Here is a 25,933-nt window from a genome sequence, read left to right on the forward strand (position 1 = left end):
CCTGCTGTCGGCGTCAACTTCCCTCTGCCCTGTGTGTTCCCACAGAGAGGGCCTCCTCAGGGTGCCTCCGGTCAGAGAATGTCGGCTGGTGGCCCCCAGGGGGAGGGCCTTCTCTGTGAGCGCTCCAGCTTTATGGAACCAGCGGCCGGTTGAGCTCCAGACGGCACCGGACCTTCGCTCCTTCCGACGCGATCTGAAGACCCATTTATTTGAACAAGCTGGCTTGGCCTGATGGGGGATGTTAGGGTTTTTAATGGGTTTTTATATTGTTATTGTTTTATCTGGGCGATTATTTAATTCTCTTTTAATTTTTGTATTTTCTATTTATATGTGCCCTGTTCACCGCCCTGAGTCCCTCGGGAGAAGGGCGGTATACAAATTTAATAAATAATAATAATAATAATAATAATAATAATAATAATAATAATAATAATAATAACAACAACAACAACAACAACAGCTCCCAGCATTTCCCCGGTCGGCTTGCTTTTTCGATAGGTGGACTTCAAACTCCCAATTCCCAGCATTCCCCAGCCTGTATGCTTGAAGAAGGTGGACTTCAACTCCCAGCATTCCGCAGCCAGCCACTCATCTTAATGTCGCCCAGAAACAGGGCAGTAGAGGGCAGTAGAGGATCGCGCAGAGCTCTGCTATCCTTGTGGTCGTGAGAAACTCCGCCACCTGCTTAGCGGTCATTCACGTCATCCGTGCAATTGCTAAATCCCGGACTAGATTGATAACGGATAATCCCTCCCTCTCTTCCCCAATCAACCAATCCGTCCGTTTCCAAAGTGTTACAGCTGATCAGAAGAAGGGGCGGGGCTGGACGGGTAGGTGGGGCTTGTGCCCGGAAGGCCGTGACGTCAGGTGGGGGGGTGGTGCTCTAACGACCTCACGTGCTCTCCAGGAGTCACGTGGCCTGCGGCTGCTGCTTGTGAAAGGGCTCCCCCGCGAAGGGTAAGGACTATTTCCAGTGGGAAGGCGAGGCTGGCCGTGGAGGATGGGCAGTGTAGTACAGCCCATGCGCAAGACGTCGGCTGGGGGGTGGCGGGAGGCGGTGCTCGGCTCGAGCCTCGTAGTTCCTGAATTTCGGGCGTTGATTCCTTACCGCAGGGCTCCCCAACTTTGGCCACTTGATGACTTGTGGACGTCGACTCCCAGAATTCCTCAGCCAGCAGGAAGTCCGCAAGTCATCAAGTGGCCAAGGTTGGGGACCTCTGCCCGAGAGCTGATCTTCTAATGCAGGGTTCTTCAAACTTGGCCCTTTTATGACTTGTGGACTTCGACTCCCAGAATTCCTCAGCCAGCAGGAAGTCCGCAAGTCATCAAGTGGCCAAGGTTGGGGACCTCTGCCCGAGAGCTGATCTTCTAATGCAGGGTTCTTCAAACTTGGCCCTTTTATGACTTGTGGACGTCGACTCCCAGAATTCCTCAGCCAGCAGGAAGTCCGCAAGTCATCAAGTGGCTAAGGTTGGGGACCTCTGCCCTAGAGCTGATCTTCTAATTGCAGGGTTCTTCAAACTTGGCCCTTTTATGACTTGTGGACCTCGACTCCCAGAATTCCTCAGCCAGCAGGAAGTCCGCAAGTCATCAAGTGGCCAAGGTTGGGGACCTCTGCCCGAGAGCTGATCTTCTAATTGCAGGGTTCTTCAAACTTGGCCCTTTTGTGACTTGTGGACTTCGACTCCCAGAATTCCTCAGCCAGCGTGCTTGGCTGAAGAATTCTGGGAGTTGAAGTCCACAAGTCATAAAAGGGCCAAGTTTGAAGACCCCTGTATCTAATGCTTTGGAACTACAACTCCCAGCATGCCTCGCCCGAGGATTGCAATTGTTACAGCCTTCCTCCCCCCCCTAAAATCCCCTGATTAATTTGTCGTCCCACTTTCTCTCTCCTGTGCAGATTGCCCAACCTGGGGAACTGAAAACTCTGCCCCCATAAGTGCTTTTCTTCCTTTTTTTTTAAATTGCAAACCAGAAATGTTTCCGACTGGATGCATTTCGAAGTGTGAGTCCTCTTGGCTTTCAGTTTGTTTGAGGTGAGGTTGGTGTAGTGCAGAGGTCTTCCAACTTGGCCCTTTTATGAGTTGTGGACTTCAACTCTCAGAATTCCTCAGCCAACGTGCCTGGCTGAGGAATTCTGGGAGTTGAAGTCCACAAGTCATGAAAGGGCCAAGTTGGAAGACCCCTGGTTTAGAGTTACGGCTGGGCCACAACGGATTGCCCTGCTTGCATCATCTGAAAATGCCTTCTGCAACCGATAGTACTGATCGAAGGCGCCAAACGTAACAAAAGCTGCATAACGATGTAAAAAGATGAAAGACAACAGGCACAATGTGAAAGGCGTGGCATGAAAGAAAAAAAAAACGGAGGGAGAAGGAAAACTAGGTGTAGGGCAGAGGTAGGCAACCTTGGCTCTTTTATGGCTCATGGACTTCAACTCCCAGAATTCCTGAGCCAGCATGCCTTGCTGAGGAATTCTGGGAGTTGAAGTCCACGCGGCATAAAAGGGCTTGGCCTAGGATGTCCATTCTGCAAAACTTGGGATGCAGTGTTTTGATTGGAGCTCTGCAGGAAAAGAACTATGGCTGGGCCTTTGTAACATTGTGTCTACTGTCTTGCAAGATACAGGTAGTCCTCAGCTTATAACAGTTCATTTAGCAACCATTTGGAGTTACAACAGCGCTGAAAAAAGTAACTTGCGATCGTTTTTCACATGACCATTGCAGCTTCCCTGTGGTCACATGATCAAAATTCAGATGCTTGGCAGCGGACTCGTATTTATAACGGTTGACGTGTCCTGGAGTCATGTGATCATCTTTTGCAACATTCTGACGAGCAAAATCAATGGGGAAGCCTGATTCACTTAACAACCAGGTTACTCGCTTAACAACGATTCACTTAACTGTGACAAGAAAGGTTGCAAAAATGGGACAAATTCACTTAACAACTGTCTCGCTTAGCAACAGAAATTTTGGGCTCCAGAGTTGATGTAAGTCGAGGACTACCTGTACACACACACAAACGGATTCTGTAGAGGCCCCTGACCAGCCAGCTAAACTGCCCTCCATTACAAGGAACCCTGGGCAGATTCCATCAATTCCAAAGGACTTAACATTACCAAAAAGATCTGTTGGGATACCTTTATCCCTTAGCTGCACCTTTAATTGTTTCGCTCACGTTTTGTACCGACAGAGCAACAACTCCGAAATGCCGAAGGGAGACAAGAAAAAAACTCCCAGCTTTGCACTTCTGCCCATTAGCAAATTCAGAAGGAAATTAGTCGAGACTATTCGGCGCAACACCTTTGTTGTGGTGACGGGTGAGACGGGAAGTGGGAAAACCACCCAACTTCCCAAATATTTATTTGAAGAAGGTAAGAGCACGTACACACGAGTCTATCCCACTCCCAAGATTCACGGGCATGGGCAGTTGCCAAGGCTTATGTAGAAGAAGAGCAGGCAGAGTTGGGGGGGAGAATTAAGTGTGTCAGTAACTTAGAGTCATTACATTGCCACAAGCGGTCCAACTCTCCTTTAATTCGGTTGACGTTTATCTGGCGCCAACTTAGTAGGGAACTTTAGTTCAGATTCTTGTATACAGGCAGTCCTCGACTTACGACCACAATTGAGCTCGAAATTTCCTTTGCTAAGCAAGAAAGTTTTTAAGTAGGTTTTGCCCCATTTTACGACCTTTCTTGCCACGTTGTTAAGTGAATCAGGGTGTTAAGTTAGTAACATGGTTGTTAAATGAATCTGGTTTCCCCATTGACTCTGTTTGTCAGAAGGTTGCAAAACGTGGTCACATGACCCCTGGCAGGGTGATCTCTGCTCGTCGTTATTCTCTTCTTCTAAAAATCAGTAATGTTTTTTTTTTGCTTGCTTTTCATAGGGTTTGCCAAACAGGGCACAATTGCTGTGACACAGCCACGGCGCGTGGCTGCCATATCCGTGGCCGAAAGAGTGGCGGAGGAACTAGGCTGCCCAGTGGGAGGCCTTGTGGGGTACCAGGTTCGCTTTGAGGAATGCATCTCAGAGGTACGCATTCGAATCCCGTTTATTCTTGGAATGTATTATTATTTATTGTGTTTGTGTGCTGGGTTGTTTTTTTTCCAAGTCAGAAGAGATTCCTGGCTTACGTGTAGTAGCGTGATAATGCTTGTTTTTAGGTTTACAGTCAAAAACAGTAATTTATGTATTTATTTTATTATTTATTAATTTAATTTATATACCGCCCTTCTCCCAGGGGACTCAGGGCGGTGAACAGGGCAATACATAAAAACTAGATACAAAAATTAAAATTATTAAAACATGATTAAACAATGCCCATAAAATTAATCCAAATTTAAAATTAAAGTCGTTTATAAAAATCCCACCCCATCCCATCAGGCCAGGCCAGCTTGTTTAAAGAAATGGGTTTTAAGATCGCGCCAGAAGGAGCAGAGATCGGGCGCCATCCGGAGCTCAACCGGAAGATGGTTCCATAAATCCGGTGCACCCACAGAGAACGCTCTCCCCCTGGGGGCCACCAGTCGGCATTCTTTGACCGGTGGCACCCTGAGGAGGCCCTCTCTGTGGGAGCGTACTGGGCGGAGGGAAGTTGACGCCGGCTGCAGGTGCTCCCCAAGGTATTCTGGACCCATGCCATGAAGGGCTTTGTAGGTCATTACCAACACCTTGAACCTCACCCGGAAGACAACTGGCAACCAATGCAGCTCGCGGAGCAAAGGTGTAACATGGGAGTATCGGGAAACTCCCAGTACAACTCTCGCGGCTGCATTCTGTACCAGTTGGAGCCTTCGAGTGGTCTTCAAGGGTAGCCCCATGTAGAGAGCGTTGCAGTAATCAAGACGAGAGGTCACGAGCGCATGAGTGACTGTACGTAAGGCATCCTGGTCTAGATAGGGCCGCAACTGGCGCACCAGGCGAACCTGGGCGAAGGCCCCCCTAGTCACAGCTACAATATGGTCTTCTAAGGAGAGTTGTGAATCTAGGAGGACTCCCAAGTTGCGAGCCCTATCTACAGGAGGTAATGACTCACCCCCCATAATGAGGGGTGGGATATCCTGAATATCCCGAGATGCCGGTACGCACAGCCACTCAGTCTTGTCAGGGTTGAGTCGAAGCCTGTTCCTCCCCATCCAGACCCGGACCGCCTCCAGGCACCGGGACATCACGTCGAGGGCATCACTGGGGTGGTTTGGGGTCGAAATGAAAAGTTGGGTATCATCAGCATACTGATGATACCCAACTCCAAAACCACGAATGATCTCACCCAGCGGTTTCATGTAGATGTTGAACAGGAGAGGCGAGAGGACCGACCCCTGAGGAACTCCACAAGCGAGAGGCCTCGCGGTCGACCTCTGCCCTCCTGCCAACACCGACTGCGAGCGTCCCAGGAGATAGGAGGAGAACCACTGAAGAACTGTGCCTCCCACTCCCAATCCCCTGAGACGCCGCAGCAGGATACCATGGTCGATGGTATCGAAAGCCGCTGAGAGGTCTAATAGGACTAGGACAGAGGAATATCCCCTGTCCCGAGCCCTCCAGAGATCATTCACCAGCGCGACCAATGCCGTCTCTTGTATGACGCAGCATACAAGGAAAAAAGGAGGAGGAGGGAAAAGGAAAAAAAAAATCATTGAATCTGATAAGTGGATATTTAAAACAAGTTCCTTTTAGTATTTAATAAAAAGTATATTTTGCTTGAATTTCAAACAAAGTCAGCCAGATATGTAGAGTGGATTTGAAATTTTTATCCAGTGAAGGAGTCCTTCTCAAGGCCTTGGAATAGGCAGATGTAGTTAATTGATTAAACAGGGGTCTTCAAACTTGGCCCTTTTATGACGTGTGGACTTCAACTCCCAGAATTCCTCAGCCAGCCATGCTGGCTGAGGAATTCTGGGAGTTGAAGTCCACACGTCATAAAAGGGCCAGGTTTGAAGGCCCCTGGTATTAAAAGTATTGTCCCAGGACAAAAGCTGCCTTTTGCAATTGACTGATGGAGATTTTGTCAATGCCAAGGGTACTCGTGTGGTGTTCCAGATGTTTTGAGATTTGTACCCAAGGCAACCATGACTATCTTTGTTTTCTTTTGACACAGTTCTTTTTACAGATCTTTGTCTTTTGTGATCTTTTCCACTCTGCTCAGGTCCTGCCATGTCCACTATCCAGCCTTTTTTGTCTTTCTTATCAACAGTTGTTAAGTCTGGGGTGTCACGTGGCAGGTACCTGTCTGTTTGAATTCTAAAATCCCAAAGGAATTTAGCTTCTATTACTTTCCCCTATTTTATGGCCCTACCGGTTCTTGCTTGCAGGCAAGTGGTATTTCTTGCAAATCTTCCAACGCACCCCTTGTTGCTACTTTGTCGTGCCGCTGCTTGTAGTCAGTCTGGTTAATCTCCTTGCAGCAACTAACCAGGTGATCCACTGTCTCTCTTTTTTCCCAGTCTTCTCTGCAGTGTTCTTTGCAGAAGTATAGCTATCACTAGCTTCTCAATTTCTGTTTTGTGTGCATCTTAGCCATTGCCTTGCCTTCTTCTTATCTGCTTTGCCTGCTGTTTTTTTTAAATGTACTGACCATGTAATATTTTCTCTCGCCACGTCTCTTTTCTGTTTATTATCATTTGTCGCACAGTGAGCCAGATGTTTAGACTGGTTATTATGATGATGGCTGGTTGCAAAGTCAGATTCTTTATTTTATTTATTTATTTTAATTCCATTTATATCCCGCCCTTCTCCGAAGACTCAGGCTTAGCAGTAGCCTTCATTCTATGTATATGCCTGCTTATTAGGGCTTTCACACACACACCCAAGCGGCATTATTACAAAGTCAGCTTAATTGCCCCCAACAATCTGGGTCCTCATTTTACCTACCTCGGAAGAATGGAAGGCTGAGTCAACCTTGAGCCTGGTGGGATGCGAACCTGCACTAATTGCAGGCAGCTGGTGTTACTTAAGGAGGCATTAGCCCACTGCTCCACCAAAGCTCTAGACTGGATTTGGCATTTTTATCCACCTCTACGTTCTTCCCAAGGACCTGATTATGACATTATATGATGATTAGTTGTTGTTTTTTTCTGAGAGAGCACGATGGCTGAGCGGTTAAAGACGCCGAGCTTGTCAGCTGGAAAGCTGACCGCTCAGGTTCGAGCCCCGAGCGCCACATGATGGGGTGAGCTCCTGTTCTCGTCCCGGTTCCTGCCCACCTAACAGTTTGAAAGTATGCCAATGTGTGTAGATAAATAGGTACCATTTCAGTGGGAAGGTAACAGCGCTCTGTGGCGTCATGCTGGCCACATGACCACAGAAGCGTCCTTGGACAAAACTGGCTTCCTTGGCTAAAAAATGGAAACCTTTACCTTTATTTTATTTTATTTTATTTTTGTTACTATTAAATAAAAAAGCATTTATTTATTTGATTTGTATACCGCCCTTCTCCCTAAGGACTTAGGGCGGTGAACAGTGACATAAATACCAAAAATGTACAAATATAGAAATTGAAAATAAGTTAAACCCTAATGCCCAAATGCAGAAGATAAGTTACATTAAAATAATAATTAAAACAGAACCCGTCAGACCAGACCGTATTGTTCAAACAGATAGGTTTTTAGGTCGCGTCAGAAGGAGCAAAGGTCGGGGGCCATCCGGAGCTCAACCGGTAAACGGTTCCATAGGTCCTGCGCGCCCACAGAGAACGCCCTCCCCCTGGGAGCCACCAGACGGCATTCTCCGAATGGCGGCACCCTTAGGAGGCCTTCTTTGTGGGAGCGCACTGGGCGGAGGGAGCTTGACGCTGGCAGCAGGTGATTCCTAAGGTCTTTCTGAGTGGAGGATTTCCTTCAAGCAGTGTAAGGAGTTTTCTTTGCTGTAATCAAAAGGATATCCCTGGCTAAATATTGATTCTAAATGTCCCAGGAGACTGCAATCAAGTATCTGACGGACGGGTGCCTGTTAAGGCAGATCTTGGCAGACCTGCATCTGACCCAGTACAGCGTCATCGTTCTGGACGAAGCTCACGAACGGAGCCTCTGCACGGTCAGTGCTAATAAAATAGGCAGATTTAAAATTTATTTCTCTGGCTTGGTGGAAGCCGAACCAGCCAGCCAGTTATTCGGGGTTTAAGCAATGGGGGCACTTTGCTCTGTGGAGGCGCTCGTAAAAAGACGTCCTGGATCTGAAAGACACAGCACAAGAAGAAGAGGGCGTGGGAGGGAGAAGGAAAAGTGTACGCTCAGCACCTAGGACTTAATGAAGTTAAGAGAATGCAGCCAAGGTCAAAACAATACTTTGGGGCTTCAGTTCGACGCTGGGTGGCATTTTGAGGTGTTTTTTTTTAAATCCTCCCATGAAATTTCCTTACATCTTTTCCATTCTGGCGTGTGCAGTATAGGGTAGTCCTTGATTTATGACTTCAGTGGAGCCTGCCTATCAAGGTCATAAGTCATGAAGGTTGTAAAATAGGTCGTTCATGTGACCAGTCCAATTTAATCATAGCAATAATAATAAAGTTGGAAGGGACCCTAGAGATCATGTAGTCCAACCCCCTGCTCAGGCAGGAAACCCTATACCATTTCAGACAAATGGCTGTCCAGTCTCTTCTTAAAAGCTTCCAGTGTTGGAGCATTCACCGCTTCTGGAGGCAGGTTGTTCCACTGGTTAATTGTTCTAACTGTCAGGAAGTTTCTCCTTAGTTCTAGGTTGCTTCTCTCCTTGACTAGTTTCCATCTGTTGCTTCTTGTCCTGCTTTCAGGCGCTTTGGAGAATAGCTTGACTCCCTCTTCTTTGTGGCAGCCCCTGAGATATTAGAACACTGCTATCCTGTCCCTCCCTTGCCCTTCTCTTCATTAAACTAGACATACCCAATTCCAGCAACCGTTCTTTATATGTTTTAGCCTCCAGTCCCCTAATCATCTTTGTTGCTCTTCTCTGCACTCTTTCCAGAGTCTCAACACCTTTTTTACATCGTGGTGACCAAACCCAAAAAATCTTGACGATCTTTTTTTCGGCAGTCATTAAGTAAATGCATTGGTCGTTAAGTGAACCAGTGGTTCGCTATGGACATGGTTTCGCTGACATCCAGAAGTGCCAGTTTTCAGCAAAACCTTCATAAAACACAAGTCACGTGACCACGGAAGGCTGCAAACGGGCATAAATGTGGCCGTTTTACTGAGCACCCAAAGTTCAGTCACATGACCGCAGAGTAGGTGTGACCGTCAGAACTTCGAATCTGGGTAATATGTAGCCCCAAGGTAGGCTGGCCATCACATTGAACAGATGCTAAGCAATCGGTCGCAAGACGAGGACTGCCTGTAGTATATCCCCAGTCTTTTTTTTCCCTTTTAGATTAGATTTCCCTACTGGGTGTCACTAATTCCTGTGGACCAGTGACTTTAAAAGCTTTGAAAGCCTGCTAAAATTCCAGCATGAATCAGATTTGAAGCTTGTTCCTTGCTGTGCTTTTTTTCTCCGTCAGAGAATACTTTAGGTTGTCCTCAACTTACAATTGTTCATTTAGTGACCAGTCAAACTTTACACTGGGCCTGAAAAAAGGGACTTGTGACTGTTTTTCACACTTGAGACTGTTGCAGCGTCCCCTTGATCACGCGATCAGAGTTCAGAAACGTCTGAACGCAACTGACTCATATTTATGACGGTTGCAGCGTTGCGGAGTCTATATTCTGTATTCTACTTTTACTAATGAAAAGATCGACTTAGCATGGGCTCTGAAAGAGCACCAGCTTGTTCCATGTTTGAAAGCGGATTGTTTTTCGAAATGTGGACTTTAAGAGCAGCGCCTCTCTTTCAGGATATCCTCTTTGGCCTGTTGAAGCAGTTGCTCCATCAGGTAAAAGAAGTGAAGAGGAAGGAAAACTTGAAGGTTGTGGTGATGTCCGCCACCTTGGACGTGGAGAAGTTCTCGGCGTTCTTTGGGCATTGCTCGGTGGTGGAGATCCCAGGAAGAAAATATCTGGTGGAGGAGGTCTTCTGTGATGGACTGGGCCCCAGAGATGCCAACAGCTCTGCCTTCATCACAGAGGTACTGCCTGGTCACTTTCGTTTTATTTATTTGAGCGTTCTTGGTGGTCTTGGAGCTTGGTAAAATCATCAGTGCTAAAAGGGAATGGGTGTGAGGAGGAGGAGGAGAAAGAGGACTATGGGGTCCTTAGTGCTCTCTCAGCTTGGTTGCTTGCAGACGTTTCATTACCCAACTAGGTAATATCATCAGTGCTAGAAGGGAACAGGGTGTGAGGAGGAGGAGGAGGAGAAAGAGGACTGTGGGGTCCTTAGTGCTCTCTAAGCTTGGTTGGTTGCGTGCAGACATTTTGTTACCCAACTAGGTAACATCATCAGTGCTAGAAGGGAATAGGCTGGGAGGAGGAGGAGGAGGAGGACAACGATGACTGTGGGGTCCTTGGTGCTCTCTAAGCTTGGTTGCTTGCAGACGTTTCGTTACCCAACTAGGTAACATCATCAGTGCTAGAAGGGAACAGGGTGTGAGGAGGAAGAGGAGGAGGAGAAAGAGGACTGCGGGGTCCTTGGTGCTCTCTAAGCTTGGTTGCTTGCAGACGTTTCGTTACCCAACTAGGTAACATCATCAGTGCTAGAAGGGAATGGGGGAGGAGGAGGAAGAAGAGGAGGAGAAGTGGGAGGAGGGCTGTGGGGTCCTTGGTGCTCTCTGAGCTTGGTTGTTTCCTTGCAGACATTTCGTTACCCAACTAGGTAACATTATCAGTGCTAGAGGGGAATGGGGTGAGAGGAGGAGAAGGAGGACTGTGGGGTCCTTGGTGCTCTCTGAGCTTGGTTATTTTTTTGCAGATGTTTCAGTATCCAGCTAAGTGCTGGTGAATGTAGAGTTTGCTCTCTGTTTACATACAGTACCTTTCCTGTCAGGCTGGTGGAGATATCATTTCCGCCTTGGTAGTTCCCTGATTAATAAATAATAATAATAATAATAATAATAATAATAATAATAATAATAATAATAATCATAATCATAATCATAATCATAATCATAATCATAATAATCATAATTAGGATAATGTTTGCAGCTAGATTGTTAGTCTGGTGATAACCCTGATTATCTGAGTGTTGGCTGCTGGAGGGAGTAACACCAGCTGCCTGTAATTAGTGCAGGTTCGAGTCCCACCAGGCTCAAAGTTGACTCAGCCTTCCATCCTTCCAAGGTAGGTAAAATGAGGACCCAGATTGTTGGGGGCAATAAGCTGACTTTGTAATAATGCCGCTTGGGGGAGGGAAAGCCCTAATAAGCAGGCATATATACATAGAATGAAGGCTATTGCTAAGCACATTGATTTGTGCTTCTTAGATTGTAAGCCGCCCTGAGTCTTCGGAGAAGGGCGGGATATAAATGGGATTTTTTAAAAAAATTGGACCAGTCAAGTCTCTCTGTGAAGAAGACACAGCAATGTAGACTTAACATCATCACTCTAGCCAAAATGTTCTCATTTTTGCGGCCTTTCCATTGGTATCTAAATGTGGTTTGTCTCTGTGTGTCTTGATGGCTGATTTGTCTGAATGCCAAGCTTTCAGGAATTCCCAAACATTTTAGGATCTAGCTTGAGTCTGTCCATGTTTTTGTGAGATTAAGCAGCAAACCACACTCCCATCAACACTGGCAGAGCAAACTGTGTGTGTAATTAGGGAGAAAACACCACACAAATAAAGGAGAATATTTGTAGCTCAGGGTTGAAGTGAAGGGTCCTTGGTGCTCTCTGAGCTTGCTTCTTTTCTTGCAGACGTTTCATTACCCAAACTAGGTAACATCATCAGTTTGCACTGCACTCCTTACTAGCACTGATGATGTTACCTAGTTAGGGTAATGAAACGTCTGCAAGAAAACAAGCAAGCTCAGAGAGCACCAAGGGCCCCTCAAATACCACACTCACTAGCACTGAAGATGTTGTTCTTAGTTGCAAAGTCCTGTCCAACCCCTCGCGACCCCATGGACAACGTTCCTCCAGGCCTTCCTGTCCTCTACCATCTTCTGGAGTCCATTTAGGCTCACGCCTACTGCTTCAGTGACTCCATCCAGCCACCTCATTCTCTGTCGTCCCCTTCTTCTCTTGCCCTCAACCTTTCCCAGCGTTAGGCTCTTCTCCAGTGAGTCCTTCCTTCTCATTAGGTGGCCAAAGGAGTTGAGTTTTAGCTTCAGGATCTGGCCTTCTAAAGAGCAGTCAGGGTTGATCTCCTCTAGGACTGACCGGTTTGATCGCCTTGCAGTCCAAGGGACTCGCAGGAGTCTTCTCCAGCACCAGAGTTCAGAGGCCTCCATTCTTTGGCGCTCAGCCTTTCTTACGGTCCAGCTTTCATACCCATACATTGCAACTGGGAATGAAGATGTTACCTAGTCAAGAAACAAAATGTCGGCAAGCAAACAGCCGAACTCAGAGGGCACCAACCTCCAGGGTTGTGGCTGTCATTCTGATTATTTTTGAGGGCCCCCCCCCGCTCTTGTTTCCATTGCAGAAACTAATAAACTATAAGCTTCTAAGATCAGCAAGAAGGTATAATCTGAGTACTTGTGGCCGATGCCCAATTATAACACCTTTTTGAGTAGGATTAGTCTTTATTTCTACAGCTTTCCTTTAATCCTCCCCCCAAAAAACTACATATTGTTTGGAACATGGTTAGGACAAAGAAGCTGCAGGAAAGCCTTAAAACCCTTTTCCAGTTCCCAACTGAGTAGACTTTATTGAAAGATTAAGCAAAAAAGAATCAGAAACAGCCACTAGTTTTTCGAAATAATCTTAAGGGGTTAAAATGTAAGACTGCTTCCTATCGTGTTTATTAGACTGCAGTTTCATAAAGCAGGGGATTTTTTACAGGAAACCCCCGGAGCGATGTATCAAAGCCAGGATAAAACTTCGCAAGGGTTCTGAAGATTAAAGAAGCTTTTTAAAACCGTGTTTCCTTATTGAAGGGAAACCCCAAGGGTCTTTCGGCCTTGTTTCTGGAAAGGAAGTCATGTCATTTGTTGGGATGGTGTGTGGGAATGATCCTGGGAGATGGGAATAGGGTAGGGCAGGGGTAGGCAATCTTGGCTCTTTTAGGACTCGTGGACTTCAACTCCCAGAATTCCTGAGCCAGCATGGCTCAGCATGGAAACCTCTCCCTTTCTCCTCAGCATGGCTGGCTCAGGAATTCTGGGAGTTGAAGTCCAAAAGAGCCAAGGTTGCCTACCCCTGGGGTAGGGGAAGAGACGGTGCCTAGGGCAGGAATCCCAAAAACCTGTGGGCCACGGCCCACTAGTGGTCTGTGGCCTATTTGCAACCAGGCTGTGTGAGTGGCTGCTTGGTGTACGGGCATGAGTGTGCGCATACAGAGCCCCACTGATGCGACTGTCACAAGCGCTTGGAACCTCATGTTCGCGAGCATCGCGGGCACTCGACGCCTCAATCGCACGAGCGTAGCGGGCGCTCAGGACCCCAGTTGCTCGAGCATTGCCCATGGCTCATGCGTGAGCCTCATGAGCCATGGGCGCTTAGAGTCTCAATCGCACAAGCGTTGCAAGTGCTCACGGCCCCACCCTGCACGAGCACTTGGGGCCTCACTCATGCAAGCATCACGGGTGCTCTCTGTCCCTCCCGTGAGAGCAACGGGCGCTCGTCCATGTGCGCAGAAGTGCCTGCCCCTCCCACAAAACCATCCCCTCTTTCCCCCCCCCTCACCCTCTGGACCGCCAACCCAAAATGTTGGGGAGCTCCGGCCTAGGGAATGATCAGATGACAAGATGAGGGGCCCACAACTGCATAACGGACAGAGAAATAGGCTCAGGAGTTACGAAACCCCCCCCCCATGTTCTTAGACCAGGGGTAGGCAACCTTGGCTCTTTTATGACTCATGGACTTCATAGCTGGTTCAGGAATTCTGGGAGTTGAAGTCCACGAGTCATAAAAGAGCCAAGGTTGCCTACCCATGTCTTAGACTGTAAAAGAAATGGCAGGAGATTTATACTTTCAGATTGATGAGCTTCTGTTAATGTAACCTTACCATACCAGTAGTCCTCGACTTACAATCATCAGTTTAATAACCACCCGAAGTTAAAACAGCACTGCAAAAAGTGACTTATGACCGGTTTTCTTACTTACGACCATTGCCCTGGTTGCTTGGCAACCAGCATATATGTACAACGATTCCACTGTAGTGGGGTCCTGGGATCACCATTTGTGGCCTTCCCAGCTGGCTTCCAACTGTTTAAAGTTATGACAGGTCACACACACACACACACACCCCACACAACAAATTTTGAAATTACAGCAGGTGCACCCAGTGGTTACATGATTGAATTTGGGCGCCTGGCCGGCTCCCCTTTACGGTTGTTTGCAGTGGGCCTGTCCCATTTCCAGGGTATATTTATTTATTTATTTATTTATTTATTTATTTATTTATTTATTTAATTTATATACCGCCCTTCTCTCAAGAGACTCAGGGCGGTGAACAGGGCAATACATAAAAGTTAAATACAAAAATTAAAATTAAAATTATTAAAACATGATTAAACAATGCCCATAAATAATACAAATTTAAAATTGAAGTTATTAATAAAAATCCCAACCCGTCCCATCAGGCCAGGGATTTCTGGCCTGATGATATGATTTCTGGCAAAAAAAAATCCCCTTGGCTCAACATCAATGGTGGAAGTCAGATTCACTTTAAAGATTGTGGTGATTCACTTCACAACCATGGCAAAAAAGATCATGAAATTGAGCACAACTCAGATAACAACTGTGTTGCTTAGCAACAGAAAGAATAGAATAGAATAGAATAGAATAGAATAGAATAGAATAGAATAGAATAGAATAGAATAGAATAGAACCTTGGAGGTCTTCTAGTCCAGCCCCCTAACCCTTATACCATTTCAGATGGGCTGAATGTTGGGCTCTGTTGTGGTTGTGAGTCGAAGACTACCTGTAGTATTTAGCACAGTGTGAAAAAATACAGTGCTTGAATGCCTTCTAAAGTCTTAGCGTTCTTTGCTTCAGACTGTCAAGGTGACCTTGGATGTCCATCTGAATGGCTCGGCTGGAGACATCCTGGTTTTTCTGACAGGTAAGTCTTCCTCTACTTCCAGGTTAGATGCTACCCTGTGGAGAATCACTATGCTCTTTCATATATAGTGAGTCCTTGACTTTAAAAAACCATAATTGAACCTGGTATTATGGCCATAAGTCATTGTGGGTATTAAGCAGGTCACCATGTGACCAAACTTGATTTTTTTTTTGAAATTTCTAGTGGCAGTTGTCTATGGAGATTTTCAGGTCATAGTTATCCCAAAGGTGCTTTTTCAGGAGGCAACTGGACTTTTAAGTTATTTTGCTTCTCATCCAAGAAGCTTCTTCAGCTCTGACTGGATGGTGGGGAATGGGAGGATTTATACTCCTTGCAGAGAGCTGGTCATTTGCATTCTTTTAGAGAGTCGTTGAGGCCACTTGGAGGTTTACCTGTGTCCTAAGGGTCACCTGAGTGGTGCAAATGGGTGTGGGGCCTTCTTGGCTGCAGGATGTTTTCTGCCCTGGGTCCCTTCAGCCTGTGTCTGTCTTCAGCAGGAATAAGCTGAAGTGCTCTGGTTGTTCATACATCAAATATGTCATCTTGTTCTGTCTAAGCTTGACGTCTGTTCCCTCTTCAGCCTTGAATACAGATAGTCATTTACTTGTGACCACGGTTGGGAGCAGAACTTCTGTTGCTAAGCAAAGAGGTTGTTAAATGAATCACGCTGTCAACATCCAGCTTGACAATCCATATAAAACTCCAGGTTCATTCCGTTTCTGAAAATCTTAACTGTTTATTGAATACGCTGCTTCTTTATGTCGAAGCAAAACTAACTCTGAGGTTCCCACACCAATTCATAGCCTTAAACAATAATTCTCCCAGCGAAATCCCCAACGTCTTATGTAAACCATATCAACAAGTTCACCTTGTTACGGGGAACCATCTGCTTCAAATCCACACCTGTTCTGGTGACCTTGACAAGGCTTCAGGCTCCCACGGTCTGCAGCTGAATTTCGTTTCTCCTCCTTACCCACTTGAAAGTAACACCTCCCCCCCTTAATCTAAAGATGAGATACAGAGGCATGCAGCTGCCAAAATTTCATCCTTGACACACGCCCAATTATACCACCTTTTTATCGCGTTTGTCAAGTGAATCGCTGCAGTTCAGTGAATCATGTGGTCATTAAACGAGTCAAGCTCCCTCCATTGACTTTCCTTTGGAAGCCGGCTGGGAAGGTTGCAAATGGGCGATCATATGACCCCAGGACAACACTGCAACCATTTTAAATACATGCCAGTCGCCGAATGTCCCATTTTTGATAACACAGCCGCGGTGGCGATGCAACAGTCGTGTGACTCCCTGGCTGCAAGTCACTTTTTTCAGTGCCATTCTAACTTTGAATGGTTGCTAAACAAATGGTTCTTAAGTTCCAAATCTGCCTGTTTTCTTTCTCACAGTTCTTCAGAACAAAGCCTTAAATGAGTTTGTGGTTTCGCACTAGGGCAATCGGAGATTGAACGAGCTTGCGAGCTTCTTTTCCAAAAAGCCGAGATGGTAGATTACCGCTTTGATGTAAGAGAGCGCTCCGTGGAAGGCTTACTTATCTTGCCACTGTACGGATGCATGCCAACAGGTGAGAGAACGTCTTTTATTGCCTTCGTTTGGATTTTCTTGCTGTGAGGAACGGTTGCTGTAATTGGGTATGTCTAGTCTAATGAAGAGAAGGACGAGGGGGGACATGACAGCAGTCTTCCAGTATCTCAGGGGTTGCCACAAAGAAGAGGGAGTCAAGCTATTCTTCAAAGCACCTGAAGGCAGGAGAAGAAGCAACGGATGCAAACTAGTCAAGGAGAGAAGCAACCTGGAACTAAGGAGAAACTTCCTGAGAGTTAGAACATCAGGCAGAGATGACCTATCCATTTTCCTATCTTTAACATATCATTGTTGAGATATTAACATATCTCAACATATAAGGAACGGTTGCTGGAATTGGGTACGTCTAAAAGAGAAGGACGAGGGGTGACATGATAGCAGTGCTCCAGTATCTCAGGGGCTGCCCCAAAGAAGAGGGAGTCAAGCTATTCTCCAAAGCACCTGAAGGCAGGACAAGAAGCAACGGATGGAAACTCGTCAAGGAGAGAAGCAACTTAGAACTAAGGAGAAACTTCCTGACAGTTAGAACAATTAACCAGTGGAACAACCTGCCTCCAGAAGCTGTGAATGCTCCAACACTGGAAGTATTTAAGAAAAGACTGGACAGCCATTTGCCTGAAATGGTATAAGGTTTCCTGCCTGAGCAGGGGGTTGGACTAGATGACCTCCAAGGTCCCTTCCAACTTTATTATTATTATTATTATTATTATTATTATTATTATTATTATTATTATTATTATTATTATTATCTATTGCATTTTGCAGCATTCGAGCCGTGGTGGCGCAGTAGTTAGGATGCAGTATTGCAGGCTAACTCTGCCCACTGCCAGGAGTTCGATCCTCACCGGCTCAAGGTCGACTCGGCCTTCCAACCTTACGAGGTCGGTAAAACAACCCAGATGGTTGGAGGCAAAATGCTGACTTTGTAAACTGCTTAGACAAGGCTGTAAAGCACTGTGAAGAGGTATATAAGTCTAAGGGCTGTTGCTATTCCCTAAAAAGTTGTGAGAAGATTTTCTTTATCCTTTTTTCCAAATCTCATTTGGCTCCCGGAGGCGTGGAGGTTTTCAAGAAAAAAAATTGGACAACCATTTAAGTAGCATTGTATAAGGTCCCCTGCCTCGGGCCGTGGGCTGGACTAGAAGACCGCCATGATCCCTTCCAGCCCTATGATTCTGGGAAAAGAGAAACTAATGTTTTGCAGGAGCCTTGGGGCCTATTCTTGCTGCCCTCTTAGTGTGCTTGGCTACAGTTCCCAATGTCTTCAACTGTGCTGGCTGAGGATGATAGCAGTTGTAGTCCAGGTCAGATCACTCTTTGCTGTCTCGCCCGGCTGGCGGCTGGATTGTGGCCGAGTCCAATTTAACAAGGTTTTGCTTTTAGTCTATACAAAACCTGCAGACCTTCAGAGACAGGTGTCACTTTCCTCCATTGCATTCTTCTGACGCTGTTTTTGTCACTTAGATCAGCAGAGAAGGATATTCCTGCCACCTCCGCCAGGGATCAGGAAATGCGTCATGTCCACAAATATCGCAGCAACGTCTTTGACCATTGATGGGATCAAGTAAGAGTTCTCGACTGGATGTTCAGCTGGGCCTGTGGTTGAACAATGCCAGTGATGGCGAACCTTTTAGAGACCAAGTGCCCAAACTACAACCCAAAACCCACTTATGTATCGTCGGGTGCCGGGTGGACGTGGCCCATTGGGTGGCTGTGGCCCATTGGGTGGGCGTGGCCCATTGGTTGGGCATGGCTGTGGTGGTAACGGCAGACTGGGTGGGAGTAAAAAGTTCAATCAACTCCAACTTTGCAAGATCTTTTTTTTTCCTGCAAGAAGTTATTATTATTATCATTATTATTAATTTTATTTGTATACCGCCCTTTTCCCGAAGGACTCAGGGCGGTGAACAGGGCAGTACATGTTAAAAGACAAAATACAAAAGTTAAAAGAGATTAAACAAAATGCCTACAACTCTTACAATAAGTTAAAACACATTAAAAAGTAGGTTAAAACACATTAATAAAACCCAACCCCATCCCATCAGGCCAGGCCAGCTTGTTCGAAGAGGTAAGTTTTTAGATCGCAGCGGAAGGAGCGGAGGTCAGGCGCCATCCGGAGCTCAACCGGAAGATGGTTCCATAAATCCGGTGCACCCACAGAGAACGCCCTCTCCCTGGGGGCCACCAGTTAGCATTCTTTGACCGGTGGCACCCTGAGGAGGCCCTCTCTGTGGGAGCGTACTGGGCGGAGGGAAGTTGACGCCGGCCGCAGCTGCTCCCCAAGGTATTCCGGACCCATGCCATGTAGGACTTTGTAGGTCATTACCAACACCTTGAATCTCACCCGGAAGACAACTGGAAGCCAATGCAGCTCGCGGAGCAGAGGTGTAACATGGGAGTGTCGGGAAACTCCCAACACAACTCTCGCGGCTGCAACTCTCTGTACCAGTTGGAGCCTCCGAGTGGTCTTCAAAGGCAGCCCCATGTAGAGAGCGTTGCAGTAGTCCAGACGAGAGGTTGAAATTGATTGATCGACTGAACCTTTTTTGGGGGACGTGGCGGTGGAGGCCTAAAGCGAAAAGGTTTTATAAAACCCAGCTGAAGGCCTAGGACTGGGGCGACGGCCCGAGTTCCCACAGAGAGGGCTCTGTGTGCCACCTGTGGCATGCATGTCATAGGTTCGCCACCACGGAACTATGGAGTCGTTTAATCCAGTTAGTCATCAAGTTACAACTATACAGATTGTCTTCGATTTACAAACATTTATTTAGTAGCCGTTGGAAGTTACAGCAATACTTTGAAAAGTGTCTTAGGACCATAGCAGCATTCCTAGAGTGACAGGATCTAAATTCAGACCCTTGGCAACTGACTCATCTTTACAACGGTTTCAGTGTCCTGAGGGGGGTTAGGGTTAGGGTTCAAATTGTGGTCCTAAGTTGAGGACTACCTGTAATTGAGCCCGGCAATTACGGTCGTAAGTCATGAAGGTCGTAAAGTGGGTCATATGGAGGCATGACTCCTTGCAGAAGCCAAGGAAGGGGTCTGCCATCACGTTGGTGGTCCTGCGTGCAAAGTAGGAAACTCCAGGCTGAGGATCGTGTGCTTTTTAATAATGTCTAAAACTTATTTATTATTAACTTTATTTATTTGTACCTTGCCTTTATTATTCATACAAATAACCTAAAGCAGCGATCATTTTCTGCGTTGCGTGAGAAAAGCACATCTTCCTTCCCCTGTCCTGACCACTTTCTACAGAGGGACGATCGAGAGCAACCTGTCACAGTCTGGATTGGAAGCATCCCTGCTTCAGACAGGAAGGCGGTGCAGAGAGTGGTGAGGACGGCCAAAAAGATCCTTGGCAGTTCCCTCCCTCCCATCCAGGAAATGGCACAGAAGCATTGCTTGAGCAGGGTCCGCAAGATTGTCTGGGACGCTACACGTCCTCTCCATGACCTGTTTTCCTTGTTCCCTTCTGGGAGGGGGGGGGCACTTCGTGGTATCCGTAGCAGAACATCCAGATTCAGCCATAGTTTCATTCCATACAGCATCAACCTTGTGAACTCTCAAGCTTCCTCCTTCCGTTATATATTCAAGATGGACAGTATTTAACATTTATTTGTTATGTACATGTAGGGGTGTGGGTCTATACATATGTTATATATAGTATGTTTAGGTGTGTGTCATGTATGTGTTTCACTTTGAGAGCCGACAACTAAATTTCATTTTTGATGTGTGCCGTTGTGCTCACAGTAAAAAAAAATGACAAAAAAGGTTATCTTATTTTATCACTCAACAACCGGGTTAGCAACTTAAGAACTGCAGTGATTCAGTTAACCATAGTTTATTGTTATGTATATGTGGGGGTGGGGGTCTCTAGATATGTTGTATACAGCATGTTTTTCAATGTGTGTTATGTATGCGTACATTTTGAAAGCAAGCAACTAAATTTCATTTTTAATGTGTGCCGTTGTGCCCACAGTAAAAAAATGACAATAAAGGTTATCTATCTATCTATCTATCTATCTATCTATCTATCTATCTATCTATCTATCTATCTATCTCATCCATCTATCATCTCTCAATAATAATAATAATAATAATAATAATAATAATAATAATAATAATAATAATAATAATAATAATAAAGTTGGAAGGGACCTTGGAGGTCATCTAGTCCAACCCCTGCTCAGGCAGGAAACCCTATACAATTTCGGACAAATGGCTGTCCAATCTCTTCTTAAAAACTTCCAGTGTTGGAGCATTCAACATTCTCTCTCTCTCTCTCTCTCTCTCTCTCTCTCTCTCTCTCTCTCTCTCATCTATCATCCATCTATTTATCATCTATCCATCCATCCACCTACCTACCTACCTACCTACCTACCTGTTTATTCTAGAACACACCTCCCACCTTCTATTTTTCACTACAAGAACAACCCGGTGAGGTAGGCTGAGAGCAATTGACTGGCCAATAGTCAGTCACCATCTCACCCTCCCCATTTTTCTATCCTGGCGCCTTAAAACTTGGACCAAACTGACTGCTGGTCTTTTCAGTCAGGCCCAATTGTCTGAGCCGTGTCTAGAAAGAGAAGTCGTTACCTTTAATCGGTATTATTTACAGTTTCCTTTCTGATGCTTTTCTGATTTAAGATGTTTGGCCTTAACCATGTGAATAGAGGTGCGCTCCCAATTTGGTAAGACTTACATTTCTGTCTTCCCTTCCCCCCCCCCAGGTATGTGGTTGATAGTGGGTTTGTGAAGCAGTTAAGCCACAACCCAAGAGTTGGCTTGGATGTGCTGGAGGTGGTGCCAATTTCGAAGTAAGCCTGATGGAAATCTTGGTTGAGCTTTGCATCCAGGTAGTCCTCAACTTATGACCACAATTCAGATAGGAACCTCTGTTATTATATGCAATGTGGTCATTAAGTCAGTCTGTCAACATCCAACTCAAGAATCCAAGTAATTCATTCCGTTTCCGAAAAACTTACTGTTTATTGAATACACAGCATGGTAATGTCAAAGCAAAACTAACTCTGAGGTTCCCAGACGCCACTTCATAGAATTAAACAATAATTTCCCCAGGCAAACCCCCAACCTCCCCCATACTCCATGCAAACAATTTCCCTTTGTTATGGGAACCGTCAGCTTCTTCTCCACACCCGCTTTGGTGTCCTTGGAAAGGTTTCAGACTCTCACGGTGTTCAGCAGAATCTAGAGGTTTTGTTTGTGTCCAGATTGTGCGGGGGTCTGTAGATATTTTCTCAGCCCTCTTTCTGGCTCCTGAAATATAGATGTCCTCAGTGGAAGGCAGGCTGGTTGCGACTGTTTTTTTCTGCAGCCCTAACTCTTCGTTGAAATCCATGTCCGTCTTGCTTGGTTGCAGTGCCAAACAAGACAGATATAGAGGTGCAGATGACAGACTCAGATTACTCCTCCTCCTCCTCCTCCGATCACTACCACATAACATTGTGGGAAACTTGCCTTGCCTCTTAAGACAGAGGGTCTTGAACCTGTGGCCAGCGGGCCACAGAAATGGCTGGCGAGGGCATGTACACATGCGTGCAGCCCCCACTCGTGCTGGCAGCCCCGTTTGCGCATGCGCGGGGTGCTGCGCCACCATCAGCATCACGCGGTCGCTAGCAGCCCGTTTGCGCATGTGCGTGGTCACTAGCGGCCTGTTTGCGGGTGCTAGCATCCTGCTTGCACGGCACGTAGGCACCAGCACTATCGCCCACACTGCCGCGGGTGCACGCAGTCCACTTGCGCATGTGGTCCACTTGCACATGTGAGCAGGTACTGGCGCCATCGTACATGCGCCTGTTTGTGCATGCACACGCGCACGGACACACTGCTCTTCCCTTTCCCTCTGGGAACTCTGTCTTAAGACCAAAGAGGTCCACGAGCCAGGCAACATTTCAGAATTTTGTCCAATCAGAAGCTGAGATGTGTTTTTCAATGTACTGCCTCTAGGAGCGAAGCGGCGCAGCGTGCAGGCCGAGCCGGTAGAACGGCCTCTGGGAAATGTTTCCGGGTCTACAGCAAGGAATTCTGGGAACAGTGCATGCCTGACCACATGGTTCCAGAGATCCAACGGACCAGTTTGACCTCAGTGATGCTGACTTTGAAGTGCCTGGCCATCCACAACGTCATCAGGTAACCCTTGCACTGGTCTCATTCGACAAATGCTGAGTTAGGAAGCCATGTTCCGATTGGCGCTCACGGTCTGGAGCTATTGTTTTCTTCTCTGCCCAGCCTACCCTGCAAGTTTCTTGTTGGGGAAGAGAAGTTGAAGATGTGGTACAGGTAGTCCTCAATTTATGACCACAACTGAGCCCATAATTTCTGTTGCTAAGCAAGATAGTTGTCTAGTGAGTTTGGCCCCATTTTACGACCTTCCTTGCCACAGTTGTTAAGTTAGTAAGGTGGTTGTTAAGTGAATCTGACTTTCCCCGTTGACTTGGCTTGTCAGAAGGGGATCGTGTAATCCCGGGATGCCGCCACCGTCATAAATATGAGCCAGATGCCAAGCGTCCTGAGTTTTGATCCCATGGCCGTGGGGACGCTGCAGTGGTCACATGAAAAACGGTCCTAAGTCCCTTTTTTCAATGCCGCTGTAAGAAGTTCAGACAGTCACTAAACGAATGATTGTAAGCCGAGGACTACCTGTATTTGGAGATTATGTTTTCCAACCAGGAATTCTGCACAGCCTACATAAATCAGATGGTGCTTTTATTGATTTCCACATTGGTTTTGCCAGCTCCACCAGGTAGACCGGATCAGGAAATCAACTCCACAGGAAGACTAAAGCTCATTTTGCTGAATTTGGCTAGAATTTACAGAATCTTATAAGTCTGATTGTGCTGCATGTCCTCTTCTTCCTCCTCCTCCTCTTCTTCCTCCCCCTCTTCCTTCTCCTCCTCCTCTTCCTCCTCTTCTCTTCTTCCTCCTGCCCCCTTTCCTCCTCTTCCTCCTCCTCCTCGAATTAGGGAGGTGTCTTCCTGAATCGCTTCCTAATGTTATCCCATTATTCTGGATTTTAAACATTTCAGTCCCTTTTAGTTAACGAGTCCTCTCCTCTCTTCCATCAAGATCATCTTCTTTACTCTTGATAGATTTCCATATTTGGACCCTCCGGATGAGAAGCACATTCTAGTCGCCCTGAAGCAGCTCTATCAATGTGGAGCAATTGACAGGTAAACTGCAGAGCTTTCAAAGAAATAAATCTTGATTGGCAAGCCAGGGGAAGTCCAGGCAGTTCAAATGAATATAAAAATGTATTGCAAGCTCATGCTCTCTACAAGAATCTGATCTACTAACGGTCAGAGCGAATGGGCGGTAGAGAAGAGTCAACAGAATGAAAAGTGGGATGGATTCATATCTCTTGTGGGGGCAAAGTGACTGAAGACTGAGGACACGTTTGACCCCTCCCTCAGGCTCAGCCTGGTCCTCTCCTACATTGATAAACTTAATGGGATGTTCCTGAGTCACCCAATGGGCTAATCTTCCCTAGATGATGGTTGAACTGGGTGAGACAGTTAATTGAAGAATATAATCCTTCACAAATCTCCTCTCCCATCCTCAAATGCTAGGCAAGGTCATGTGACCAAATTGGGCCAGCTCATGGTTTGGCTTCCTCTGCCTCCTAACTTGTCCTGTGCCGTCCTCAAGGCTGCCTCTCTGGGCTGTGATGACTTGCTGCTCCCCATTGCAGCCATGTTGTCTGTGGAGAAGGTCTTCATTCATCCAGGTGAGAAAAAGGTGGGATTGGGGGATGGTGGCAGTGGCTGGTCATTACCCTGTCAAGACCCACATTTTACTATGGTGTGGTATGGTTGGAACCTGATCAGTCACAACCGCATATGTTCTGTGGGAAGAGGTAGTCATGAAACCAGACTTCTAGGGAAGCAGAGATCTAGTACCTGGCTTCCTGGAAAGCAAGGATCTAGAATGAAGCTTCTGGGAAAGCAGAGATCTAGAATGAAGCTTCCGGGAAAGCAGAGATCTAGAATGAAGTTTCTGGGAAAGCAGAGGTCTAGAATGAAGCTTCCAGGAAAGCAAGGTCAAGAACAAAGCTTCTGGGAAAGCAGAGATCTAGAATGAAACTTTCTGGGGAAAGCTGAGATCTAGAATGAAGCTTCCAGGAAAGCAAGGTCTAGAATGAAGCTTCTGGGGAAAGCAGAGACCTAGAATGAAGCTTCCGGGAAAGCAGAGATCTAGAATAAGGCTTCCATGAAAAATTGATGTCATATCTAGGGCCAGGCTTTCAGGAAAGTGAAAATCTAGGACCAGGCATCCAAGAAAGTGGAGAACTAGGACCAAGCATCTAGAAAAGTGGAGATCTAGAACCAGGCACCCAGGAAAGCAAGAGATCCAAGAAGTGTATTTAATAAGTCACTGATTCCAGTTGCAAATGAGTGAACGCTGCAGGATGCATGATGATAACCAGGGTTGTCCAAAGATGATGGTCTCAGTAAACTGTTGATTTTTGACCTCTTTGGTCTTTGTGGCCAAAATAAATGGATGATCCTGTGATGCTTTGAGCAATTTTAATCATTTATCATCACTCATTTTGCATTGTGGAACACCAGCGAAGCCAGAACGAAAGCATTACTGTAACATTGTCTTTCCTGAAAGCCCCTTTTTTCTAAACTACACTTTAGGTTGTGACAAAATCAACTGTAATGTGGTTTGGTTTGATTGATTTGGGATAGATTAGGGGCCATCAAGTCATTGTCAACTCTTAGCGACCACATAAATCATGACTTGTGGACTTCAACTCCCAGAATTCCTCAGCCAGGCACGCTGTTGAACAATAAATGGCCTTTTCTGTGGTCCTCCAAAATGATATGAAGTAGAAAGTGCCAAACAGCAAAGTTTTCCAGAATAATTGTTTTTGGCAGCAAAAAGTCGCAACTGGACAGATTTGTGGCTTGGAAAGTTTTGTACTGTGAATATCCTTTATTTATTTTTCCCCCTCTAACCTTGATGGTGCTTGAAAAAGCAAAAGAATCTTCTTTTTAAAAAGTGGTCATTATGTTGGGAGTTAGGAGAATCACTGCTCCTCCAGAAAGTGCAAAGACATTTGAAGACAGTTTTTAAGTAGGTTTGTTAAGCTTCTGCAAAGTTTAATACCTTTGTTTTGTCTCTTAAACCTTCTTCAGAAAAAATAAATAAACCAAAAGCATTCAGCCTGATCCACTCTAGGGATTCTCTACTATCCAAAAAAGGAATTTATGTTTTTTTTAAAAAAATGAAAATTTATTTATTTATT

The 25,933-nt window shown here is 46.1% G+C and overlaps 1 protein-coding gene across 1 annotated transcript in view; it reads left to right on the forward strand.

Moving 5' to 3' along the window:
* The first annotated feature begins 891 nt into the window (after window positions 1-891).
* DHX40 (DEAH-box helicase 40) overlaps window positions 892-25,933 on the forward strand; it is a 35,808-nt gene continuing 10,766 nt past the window's right edge. Inside the window, exons 1-12 of the mRNA XM_083348947.1 lie at window positions 892-957; window positions 3,193-3,373; window positions 3,889-4,034; window positions 7,914-8,033; window positions 9,805-10,035; window positions 15,002-15,068; window positions 16,514-16,645; window positions 18,130-18,229; window positions 21,396-21,482; window positions 22,633-22,815; window positions 23,775-23,855; window positions 24,252-24,409. Coding sequence (XP_083205073.1) covers window positions 3,208-3,373; window positions 3,889-4,034; window positions 7,914-8,033; window positions 9,805-10,035; window positions 15,002-15,068; window positions 16,514-16,645; window positions 18,130-18,229; window positions 21,396-21,482; window positions 22,633-22,815; window positions 23,775-23,855; window positions 24,252-24,409 — 1,471 coding nt within the window. The 5' untranslated portion in view covers window positions 892-957; window positions 3,193-3,207. The remainder of the gene's footprint in view (window positions 958-3,192; window positions 3,374-3,888; window positions 4,035-7,913; window positions 8,034-9,804; window positions 10,036-15,001; window positions 15,069-16,513; window positions 16,646-18,129; window positions 18,230-21,395; window positions 21,483-22,632; window positions 22,816-23,774; window positions 23,856-24,251; window positions 24,410-25,933) is intronic.

The sequence above is a fragment of the Vipera ursinii genome, assembly GCF_947247035.1.
Source record: "Vipera ursinii genome assembly, chromosome: 1".
NCBI classification, from domain to species: domain Eukaryota; kingdom Metazoa; phylum Chordata; class Lepidosauria; order Squamata; family Viperidae; genus Vipera; species Vipera ursinii.